Consider the following 11,658-nt stretch of genomic DNA (forward strand, 5'->3'; position numbering starts at 1 on the left):
GGTTTCAAATTCATTGGCATTGTCTACTATCATATTCGACATTCAATTGTGACTGACTCTTTGCGATTTCAGGGATGGTAGCCTGCCAGGCTCCTCTGTCCATGGGATTCTCCAGGCAAGAATACTGGAGTGAGTAGCCATTGCCTTCTCCAGGAGATCTTCCCAACACATGGATTGAACCTGGGTCTCCTGCATTGCAGGCAGATTCTTTACATTCATTAAATCCCGGAACTGTGCCAACCATTTCCTTGTCACAGATCAACAAAGAGGAAATCCATGATTCTTTGCTGCTGCTGCTGCTGCTAAGTTGCTTCAGTCATGTCTGACTCTGTGCGACCCCATAGACGGCAGCCCACCAGGCTCCCCCGTCTCTGGGATTCTCCAGGCAAGAACACTGGAGTGGGTTGCCATTTCCTTCTCCAATGCATGAAAGTGAAAACTGAAAGCAAAGTCACTCAGTCGTGTCTGACTCTTCACTACCCCATGGACTGCAGCCTACTAAGCTCCTCCGGCCATGGGATTTTCCAGGCAAGAGTACTGGAGTAGGGTGCCATTGCCTTCTCTGATTCTTATCTATAGATCCCAATAGTAGAAACTGAAAGTTGCTCAGTCTCGTCTGATTCTTTGTGACCCCATGGACTATACAGTCCACGGAATTCTCCAGGCCAGAATACTGGAGTGGGTAGCCTTTCCCTTATCCAGGGATCTTCCCAACCCAGGGATCAAACCCAGGTCTCCCACATTGCAGGTGGGTTCTTTACCAGCTGAGCCACAAGGGAAGCCCAAACTGGAGTGGGTAACCTATCCCTTCTCCAGGGGATCTTCCAGACCCAGGAATCAAACCAGAGTCTCCTGCATTGCAGGTGGATTCTTTACCAACTGAGGTGTGAGGGAAGCCCAATACACTTATCGTGGTAGAGATGGCCACAGATACCTCAGAAATAGCTTATGACAAGTTTTTCCATACTGTCTGTGCCTTGGTGAAATGCTATTTCTTTACTTTACCCCCCTGACTTATTTCTCCTTATTCTTCAAGATCAGCACAAATGATAACTTTTCTTTCAATGTCATTTCTATTTTCCTGAGTGAGCTAGCTGTGCACTCTCCCAGGCCTCTCTTAACATGATTGTAATATCTATCAGATTTCATAGGCTTTATTTTTTATCTTCATTCATGAAACTATTGTGGTATCTATCATATTACATAGGTTTTATTTTTTGTCTTCATTCCTTTCTCCCAATTTCTCTCACTTGTTTATGGATATGGATTTCAAGTTAATTGTTTTGAATTCCTAGCCCCTAGCTCAGTAACTGCTGTGACAAACATGTTGAATAAATACTTGCAGCCACCACAATACTTTCTTCACCTCTCCACACACTCCCTATCATGTCTGAGCTTTTGTTTTTTCCTGCTTCATTAATCTTTTAGAGCTTACCCTGGCCCAGAGAGAAAATATTCGATACACCGTTGCTACAGTGGCATACTTCACCAGTTTCCATATCTGTTGCAGATTTCAACCTGTGAAAACGCCCTTGCGTCCCAGACAGGTAGGAGACGCAGGGATACTGCAGAGAGGCTGCACTGTCTCATGCAAGATCTCAATTCCAAATGGAAAATAAATGCACTGCAACCACCACAATCTGAAGTAAAAGTCAACATTTGGGAAATAAAGCCTCCTGACTTTAGTTATAAACTCTATACATCTTTGAGGCTTGCAGAAAAGCCATCAAGGACCATCATGCAAGAAGAAAGAAGAAAAATCCCTGACTTTCCAGGAAAAATGGTTCACCTTCCCAGCCTAAGGAATCCTCCCAAGAAGGCCGTATCTCCTAAATTTATAACTACATTTCCACGTCTGGATTCACATAAAGCAAAGTTAATGTTTGTGGAGAGTGGAAAATATCCAAATGGTGTATACCTTAATCCAAAACCACATGACTTTCGACAGGTACAAAAAAAGCATTTGATTCTAAATAACTTAAAACAGATACGGGGAAAATATATTATTTTTATTCATTTCTTAACTATAGCAACTATTATGTGAACTTAAAAAGTATATGTGAATATAATGTGTATAAAGTTGCAGCAGTATTTCTCATGGAACAATACAATTCAAATTCAGCAATAAACGAATGGCAAAGGAGAGGCAAGATCCTGGTTGATGTTTCTGATGGGGTTTTATCTGCTGGAAGGGATGACCAGTTTAGGGATGGCTTTAGAAAGCCATTCAAGAAAGGGTTCAAGAACATCTTGGACTGAAGTATGTTTGGAAAACTGTTTCCAGGAGTTTACTGTCTAGTAATGAATCAATCATGGAACAAATGGATGAGTGAATGAAAATTGACAAAGAGGGGATATTGTATTACTTCAATGAATCTTTCTAATGGTTTGGAGTCTTTCTAATATTTTGAATAATATATGAGCAAGAATTTCTAATTTAAAATTCTGGTGGGAAATAAATATTTAAGGAGATGCGATTAGGTCAAAATATAATTCCATTAAAACATGAATATAGCCTATACTTAGGTCTATAATCTAACACATAAATATGACTCTTGCTAGGTAAAGAGAGAAGCAATAGGACTGATAATACCAGAAAATCTAAAAAAGAAAAAAGAAAAAGGAAAAAGCTTATTCCAGTGGAAAATATAGGAAAACAGTTAAGAGCATTGAGTATCCTAGATCTCTTACTTTCTAATAATTTTGTACAAGTTGTTAAGCTTCTCTCCTTGTACATTGGGATAAAAATACTACATGTTTTATGTGGTTATTTTAAGTAATGAAGGAGACAATTATATACAAATTTCTTACAACAAAGTTGGAAATATTGAGGTACCCAATAAAAGTGAACTTTTAGGAGCTATTAGGATAAAAGTTGGGAAATTAAAAAAAGCTTTGATCTATAACCTTATTTACTTATCCAGGGCATCTAAATGCTTATGTTTGTAGTAAATGAAACATACTACCTTTTGTAAATGAGGGGAGGTCAATTAAATATCAAATGCAATTGGTTTAATTTAAATTAATTTAAATTATTTAATTTATGATTCATGGGGCTGCAAAGAGTCAGACACGAATGAGTGATTGAACTGAACTGAACTGAAAATTAGAATTGCACGACTTGGATAAGTAAAAGTTCAAGGAATGAGGAACTTTTTAAAAAGTTCTATTGGAGTATAGTTGATTTATAATGCGTTTCAGATGTATAGCAACATGAGTCAGTTATATATAATATACATATATTCATTCTTCTTTAGAGTCTCTTCTCATATAGGTCATTGAGCAGAGTTTCCTGTGCTATCAGTCGGTTCTTATTAGTTTTCTATTTGATATATATTAGTGTGCATATGTCAATCCCAATCTGGGACTTTTAAATTTTATGTCAATTAATTTGCTTTTTAAGAGTGAATGGGAGGCAGCAAGATATAAATTATACAACCACCAGATGTCAGTATTGTTACAGCTTTAAACAGCTGACAATTTTTTTTCTAAACTAACTTGGCTTCACATTGGATTTGATGAAAGATAAAAAATGTTGTATTAAGGAGTTTCCTTTGGGACTTTTAATATTTTATTATTTGCTGTGGCAGGACTAGAAACACTAAGAAGAGAACCTTGTCTAACTTCTGCATCGCATCCCAAGTTCATTCTTCTTTGTGTCACACTGATTCAGCTTTCAAGCAGAGACGTTTGTGTTGTTTTATTTGATTAGATTCTGGGAAGTGCACAAATTCAATTTTAGTTCATATTGGTGCATTTAAGCCATATTAAAGAAAACTTTGTTTTATAATATACTAAAAACAATCAATATTTATTCTATTCCAGTCTCAGCAAATCATTTTTAGCTCTATTCAACATTTTTCCTATTGCCTGAAATAAATTCAGCTCTAGAAATAAAACATGTAATTCTATTTGCATTTGAGATTGTGTTGCTAAATTCTGAATAGATTCTTTTTATTTCATCCTGTTTAAAATATCTTTTCTAAATTATTCACAGAAGGATAAGTGAAGTTCTCACGCCACCATAAAATGAATTAGTTAAACACTGTCTGGAATCTTGGATTATTACATCAACTGTTCATATGCAGGTTTTAAATGATACAGCAAAATCCTCAGAATACATTTTACTGGTGAAATATTTAATATTTGGAGAAACTGAATTCCAAGTAGAATGTTAGCATTAAGAAACAATATTTCTTAGTAATAGCACAATCTTCTCTTTACATGTCTAGAACGAATGTAATTTACCAAATTTTGTGACGACTTATGAAAAGGATCCTTTTGGATTAAAATTTAAGTCACAACACTTAAGTACAGGTAAGTTGTTATCATAAAGTTATAAACGTGGCAAACATAAGCTTTCTGCATTATATCTTAACAGGAATATTTAAAAAGGCAAATAATTTAAAAGGTATTTTTTTACTTATCACCTTTAATGATACAGTAAATTTTTTAAATTCTCAGTTCATTGATGGCAAAAATCCATATGCTTTGTTATCCACAACTTTTAATATATTACTAAAAATTACTAAAAATTGAGTGATAACTCAGTGTGTTCTGTGTGGAGAACCAATGAGTTAAAACAGATTCCAGAGGCAAGATGCATAGCTTTGAATCCTGGCCTCACTGCCCTAAATTACCTAAGCTGTCTATATCTTGGTTTCCTTACCTATAAATGGGAATGATAATAGTTGAATTTACATCATAAAATTTTTGTGAGCATTGAATCACTGGGTCTCCTGCAAGGCTGGCATATTCTTTACCATTTGAGCCACCAGGGAAGCCCATACATATGTAAAGCACCTAGTAAATAATGTATGTAAAGCATATGTTGACTAGCACATGGTAATATACATACCATTAGTATTATTATCGGAGAAAGCAGTGGCACCCCACTCCAGTACTCTTGCCTGGAAAATCCCATGGGCGGAGGAGCCTGGTAGGCTGCAGTCCATGGGGTCACCAAGAGTCGGACACGACTGAGCGACTTCCTTTCACTTTTCACTTTCATGCATTGGAGAAGGAAATGGCAACCCACTCCAGTGTTCTTGCCTGGAGAATCCCAGGGACGGGGGAGCCTGGTGGGCTGCTGTCTATGGGGTCGCACAGAGTCGGACACGACTGAAGTGACTTAGCAGCAGCAGCAGCAGTATTATTATGGTGCCATTTGTATGGTGTTTATGCAGACTTAATCTGTATAATCCAGTACTTTTATATGGATAAGGTTAATACATACTGTATTTACTATTATAATTACATATCAATTATAAACCAATAAGGTGTTAACAATGGTTGTTTCTGGGTAGTGGGATAATGGTTGAATTTTATTTTCTTCTTTTCAAAATGAGTAGCAAATAATTTTATAATTGTAAAATTAAGATAATTTATTTTCAAATAATGTACACATTTTAGCATGGATTAAATTTAAAAGGCCTTGTCTAGGTACATAATTAAATTAGTACACCTCAAATTTCCTCGTGTCTAAATCACTATGGAAGGAAACACCAAAAATATTTTATAAGACCAAGTCTTTGATGTTAGGAAACGTCTAAGTCAAATATAAGGTAGAATGCAAAATATGCCCTTCAAGTCAAAACCACTGAGAAAAAAATTTTTAAAGAGGTTCCCAAGGAAATACAATAAGGTGGGATTTGAACTAATGTTTGGAGAAGGGCAAAATTAATTCCAGCAGAAATAGTAGAAAGGATAAGCAATTTTTAATTTAGATTTGCACCTATAAATTGCCCAGCAATTTACTGCTCCTGGGTCCTGACCTCCAAAAATGAGACCATCTTGTGAAAGACTTCATGAACAAAGACTCATGTCACTGCTAAGTTTCTCGTTTGTCTTCCTGTCTCTAGTAAGTGGATGCCCATTGCTGAAAAATGGTCAACAGAACAGCACCGAAAGATTTAGCACCTACAAGCCTCGTGAATGCGCCTGGGATTCAAAGCTAATTTTACCAAAAGCCCCTTGGCCCGTTAAATCCGCTTCATACACAGTGAGTTTGCCTCTTTTTCCATAGCTGTTGTGGTCTGTATATAGCATTGTTGTTAACAATGGCTTTAATGCAGGAGTTTTTCATTTGTTATAGTGAAAGATATGCCTATCTTTAAAAGTGAAGCATTCAGATTTCTGCTTTTACTTAAAATGCAAATAATGGATTATCTAGTATTTGAGGTGTTTTTTTTTCTTATATCAAAGATAGTTGACATAGTGGCTGCTGCTGCTGCTGCTAAGTCGCTTCAGTCGTGTCTGACTCTGTGCGACCCCATAGACAGCAGCCCACCAGACTGAACCCTAAATGTTGTGGGAAATCTTTCCCTAATTTACTCCCACTTTTTTTGGAGCAGCCCATTTTGAGTGTATTGCACTCAAATAATGCCTGACAAGAAGGCTCTCCCAAACACTCTGAAAAAGATGCTGAAATACATTTTATGCCTCAAATTCTCCCCTGGACAAATTAGGCTTCTTTGAATAGTCTTGCATGTACAAACAGAACAAGATGTGCGTTTGGCATATGGAGCAAGTTTTTAAAGCCAGAGATTATTAAATAGCAATTTTTTAAAAGATAAATGAAAATTAAAGTTGATGTATGCTTGCTTTCACTAACTTCCTTTGTACCATCTTCCTTAAGAGACACAGAAGGCGGCGAGGTGCATACAGTGCGTTTATGGATCGTGTGGAAGAAAAGTTTAATAAGACATGCAAGACAATGGGCAAAAATTTTAAGATTTCTTGTTGAACAGTTAGATTAACTCTTTAGAATTACTACTACTCATATGACTGTTTTCACTGCTATGTACTTTATCCTACAGAAGATCTACTATCACAGGAATTATAAATGAAGTATTTGTGTTGTGCTTAAACCATTTTAAGAATCCAGTCCCTTGATCAAATAATCATGATTTTTCCTAGATTTCAGCATCATTCTGGAAAACTACACATTGATCATGTTACAATTCCAAATTTCGTAAACACTGTTGGTGCCGGCCAACTCCCCTCATTCTTTCTTATTCCAGAGAATTTGTGCTTAACTTTCAGAGGCCAACATCTGCATCTCCTTGCCCAAGGGCAATCTCTGGCTGTGGAGCTGACCACACCAGGTCCTTGTGCCCTTTGGCTTTATGTCTCCTAGCAGCAGCCCTCAAGCAAGAACTGAGATGGTTGCTTTACAGTGTTCCCCAGGGCTCCCCAAGGGGGTTCAACTCCCGTTGTCTCAGTAATGATTAACACTTTGCTGACTTCCTTCCTTTTCCTTTATAACCTGCCCAGGTTCTTACCTTCATCTGAGGAATTACATGATTTCATTAGAATCCTTGAAATGTCTCCTGCCAGTTTCCTCTCTTGTAGGCACCTTCGGTCCCTTTGCCCTATAAATGACGACTCTGGCCCCTCTGAATTGGCTCTTTCCTCAGAGGAACCCGAATGGATATTCTGCAGTGCTTCCCCCCAAGAATAATGATGCCTACTTCTTTAAAAAGGCCTTCAGAGTTTTAATCATTTACTTAATTTGGATGGAATGGAGTGTGAGAGTAGCAGGTCTTGCCCGTACACCTTTTAAAAAGCCCTGTAGGAATAAGTCTGTTAGCAGCTTCTCTGTGAAACACAGGAGTACTTATTTCCTTGTGTTCTCTGCTTTGGGGCTTTTGCCTCCTTTCAAGACAACAAGCATCCCATTTCCACACCCTGTTAACACTTGTATTCCTTGCCTCAGTGAACTCTACCTCCTACCACCTGAGAGCCTGGGCACACCAGCTCTCTAACTCCTCAGGGGGCTTCAGCCACTTCATGGGAGTCATCCTCCCAACAGCCTTCCTCTGGTCTTCCCTGCCCTCCCCCAAATGGAGTCTTATTTGAATACCCCTGTCCATCCAGGCACCAACATTACCCAGAGCATACCTCTATCTAGCATAGCTTTTTTTTTTAATTAAAGTAACCCCTGGTGGCTCATTGGTAAAGAATTTGCCTGCTGATGCAGGAAATGTGGGTTCGATCCCTGGGTCAGGAAGATCCCCTGGAGAAGGAAATGGCAACCCACTTCAGTATTCTTGCCTGGGAAATCCCACGGACAGAGGAGCCTGGCGGGCAACAGTCCATGGGGTTGCAGAGTCGGACGTGACATAGCAACTAAACAACAACAAAAACATAGCTGACGTATAGTATTGTATGTTTCAGGTGTACAACATAACGATTCACAATTTTTAAAGGCTATAGTTCATTTATAGTGATTATAAAATATACGCTATAGTCCCTGTGATATACAATATACCATTGTAGCTTATTTATTTTATACATAGTAATTTGTACCTCTTACTCCCTAACTCCACTATTGCTCCTCCCCATTTCTCTCTCCCCTTTGGTAAACACTAGTTCTCTATAAATATGTTTCTTTTTTGCTATATTTGCTAGTTTGTTTTATTTTTTAGATTCCGCATATAAGTGATATCATAGACTATTCGTCTTTCTCTGACTAATTTCACTTAGCATAATATGCTCCAAGTCCCTTCATTTGTTGCAAATGGCAATTTTCAATTTTTTTCTTTTTTATGGCTGAGTAGTATTTCATTCCGAGAAGGCAATAGCACCCCACTCCAGTACTATTGCCTGGAAAATCCCATGGACGGAGGAGCCTGGTAGGCTGCAGTCCATGAGGGTCGCTAAGAGTCAGACATGACTGAGAGACTTCCCTTTCACTTTTCACTTTCATGCACTGGAGAAGGAAATGGCAACCCACTCCAGTGTTCTTGCCTGGAGAATCCCAGGGACGGGGGAGCCTGGTGGGCTGCCGTCTATGGGGTCGCACAGAGTCGGACACGACTGAAGCGACTTAGCAGCAGCAGCAGTATTTCATTGCATATGTATAGTGGTGGTTTAGTAGCTAAGTTGTGTCCAACTCTTGCAGCCCCATGGACTGTAGCCCACCAGACTCCTTTATCCATAGGATTTTCCAGGCGAAAATACTGGAGTGGGTTGCCATTTCCTTCTCCAGGGGATCTTCTTGACCCAGGGATCAAACGCAGGTCTCCTTCACTGCAGGCAGATTTTTTACCAACTGAGCTACCAGGGAAGCCTATATATATAATATATATATATACACATACACCACATCTTCATTTATTCATTTGTTGATGCATGCTTAGGTTGCTTCCATATTTTGGCAATTATAAGTAATGCTACTATAAACATTGGGGTGAATGTATATTTTAAATTAATGTTTGGGTTTTTTGAGGATATATACGCAAGAGTGGAACTGCTGGATCATTTGGTAATTCTAATTTTAGTTTTTTTAGAAACCTTCATGTTTTCCACAGCGGCTGCGCCATTTTACCATTCTCACGAACTCAGTACAAGGGTTCCTTCCCTTTCTATTCTTGCCAACATTTGTTATTCATGTTCTTTCTGATGATAGCCATTCTGACAGGTATGTACATGCTTGTAAGTGATGCACTGCTTCTTTTTCTAACTAAGTAGTAAAAAACAGGGTCTTGTCTGATTTTGTTTTGTAGGTGTGAGTGCCTGGAATGTAGTACTCTAAAACTTTGCTCATTGAATGAATATAGGAAACTGGGATGAGGGTCATTGTAACACATGGATATAGGTTACCAGGAATTAGAAATAAAGTGGTCTGTTTTGTTACACTCCTCAGCACTCTGCCATCTTCCCGTGGCTGATGGAGGAGATGCTTAACTGTGTGACATGGGATATATATACAAGTCCTTGATTTTTGCATCGTTTAGTAGTTTTTTTACAAATCAAACTCAGCAATGTGCAATCACTTTCATAGACATAACTTCACTCAATTCTTTCAGAGCATGCAATGTTTATTTGGGTATTACTATTATTGCAATTTTATAAACCTGGAAACTGAAGTCCCCTTAGAAATTTAATGTTCATAACACTTATAAACGACATAGCTGCAAAACACTCAAAATGAGTGGCAGATCACAGTCGCATGTGCATCCTTTCTGATAAATAACCCCAAATAAATTTGCTTGACTGACACAGTATAGTTCTTATTCCATATCACAGCTGTAGCCCTATTCAAGGAGTCATTTTTGTTATCATGGAGATATGAACCTGGTCTAGATGGGTAGCTCTGTAATGAGTCAAGAGGACTGAACGGATGACATCTTACCAATTGCAGTCAAGTTTCTGGTTCTGGGAGTGATACATCAGGTATACCTCACCCTTTATAGAAGCTAATTCAGGAAAATCTGTCTCACATTTCTCCTTTGTTCAATTAGACAGCAGATGAAACCAAAGCAACATAGAGCTTCCTGAAGTCCCTCCTGACAACATAGCGCTTCCTGAAGTCCCTCCTGAATATTCATTTTCTGTGCATTTCCTTATGAGAACATTAATGGGTTTTGTCATCAACCAGATTAGAGGGAAATTAACACATTCTCAGAGGCGCCAAAAGAAATAGTGGTTTTAAAGTTTTAGAACAACAAAATTTTCAAATTAAAAAATTATCTGACTTGAAAGTTCCTTGTTGCAACAGAGATAAGAATACTCATCAGGGTTTTGATTTTGTTTGTGAAAGATCTTTCAACTATAAGTGGAAATGTTGAGAAAACTTATACTTTCTGGTAATGCCCAAAGTTGAAGACATGTTCTAGTCTCGGGTTAAGAAGAGTGAGATAAACAAGAATAATCCTTGTTAGTTTTCATCATCAAGCTTTCCTGAGGCAGGCATTGCAAATTTTATATTTGTATCCTTCATAGTAACAAGAATAATTCCTAATACATAGAGTGTATTCTTTTAAAGGGTGAATGTCACAGTATTTGGAGGGATATAGCTGGTTAAAGGAAGACTTCCCTGGTGACTCAGACAGCAAAGAATCTGCCAGCAATGCAGGATTGACCCAGGTTCAATCCCTGGGTCCGGAAGATCCCCTGGAGAAAGGCATGGCAACCCACTCCAATATTCTTTCCTGGAGAATCCCATGAACAGAAGAGCCTGACAGGCTACAGTCTATGGGGTTACAAAGAGCTGGATACAGCTGAGCAACTAACATGTCAGCTGGTTAAGGGTAGAAATTTTTGACCTAAAAAAAATTGAAGACAATGTAGCAACCAGGGTGGAAGTAATCCACACACAAAAAAGACACTTTTCCAGGGGGGATATTATCCCAAGACAAAAAAATAAGGAAAGTTTAATTTGTGACATAGCAATGTTTTTCTAAGGCTTAAATTGTTCCCAGAAGTAGATTTTATTTCAGGAATCATAAGATGCCAGATGGTCTGTGATAGTATTTATTTCTCAAAGAAAAATTCAAGAGTTTTATGTATGAACTTCATGTTCATATTTACAAGGTAACATAGATTAAAACAGTCAAAGTTTATGTTTACTGCATATTAAGTCAAAACCTGAATCTTTATTTTTCATTTTTTTTCAATATATGTTTTTTAAAGTTTACTTGAGAAACTCAGATAAATTAAAAGACAGATGATCTTCAGCTAACAGAGACAAAATATGTCCTTCTTGAAGATCATCAGCTTTGGAGAATTTATAGTTCCAGAGGGGAAAATAGTCTTTCTTTTAATGTTTGAAATCAGTTTCTAAAATTCTGTTTAAAAATCTTGCAAGAAAGAAAAAGAAATCACTTATAACTTCTTTTTTTCTGATCAAGATTTGATAATTATCATCTTAAA

The 11,658-nt window shown here is 37.7% G+C and overlaps 1 protein-coding gene across 1 annotated transcript; it reads left to right on the forward strand.

The window, feature by feature from the left end:
* The first annotated feature begins 387 nt into the window (after positions 1–387).
* On the forward strand, positions 388–11,576 carry C4H7orf78 (chromosome 4 C7orf78 homolog). Its single transcript, XM_015468448.3, has 4 exons — positions 388–1,948; positions 4,233–4,317; positions 5,862–6,001; positions 6,638–11,576. Exons 1-4 carry the CDS (start codon positions 1,589–1,591, stop codon positions 6,743–6,745), a joined length of 693 nt encoding a protein of 230 aa, XP_015323934.2. The 5' UTR covers positions 388–1,588; the 3' UTR covers positions 6,746–11,576.
* The last annotated feature ends 82 nt before the right edge of the window (positions 11,577–11,658 follow it).

Source organism: Bos taurus, chromosome 4 (assembly GCF_002263795.3).
Source record: "Bos taurus isolate L1 Dominette 01449 registration number 42190680 breed Hereford chromosome 4, ARS-UCD2.0, whole genome shotgun sequence".
In the NCBI taxonomy this organism is placed as follows: Eukaryota; Metazoa; Chordata; class Mammalia; order Artiodactyla; family Bovidae; genus Bos; species Bos taurus.

What these genes read in the sequence shown, in the direction of transcription:
- C4H7orf78 (XM_015468448.3), top strand. Translation starts at nt 1,589, where the DNA reads ATGCAAGATCTCAATTCCAAATGGAAAATAAATGCACTGCAACCACCA. An exon ending in GTCACAACACTTAAGTACAG is followed by an intron (nt 4,318 to 5,861) that starts GTAAGTTGTTAT and finishes TCCTGTCTCTAG; the next exon opens with TAAGTGGATGCCCATTGCTG. An exon ending in TTAAATCCGCTTCATACACA is followed by an intron (nt 6,002 to 6,637) that starts GTGAGTTTGCCT and finishes ATCTTCCTTAAG; the next exon opens with AGACACAGAAGGCGGCGAGG.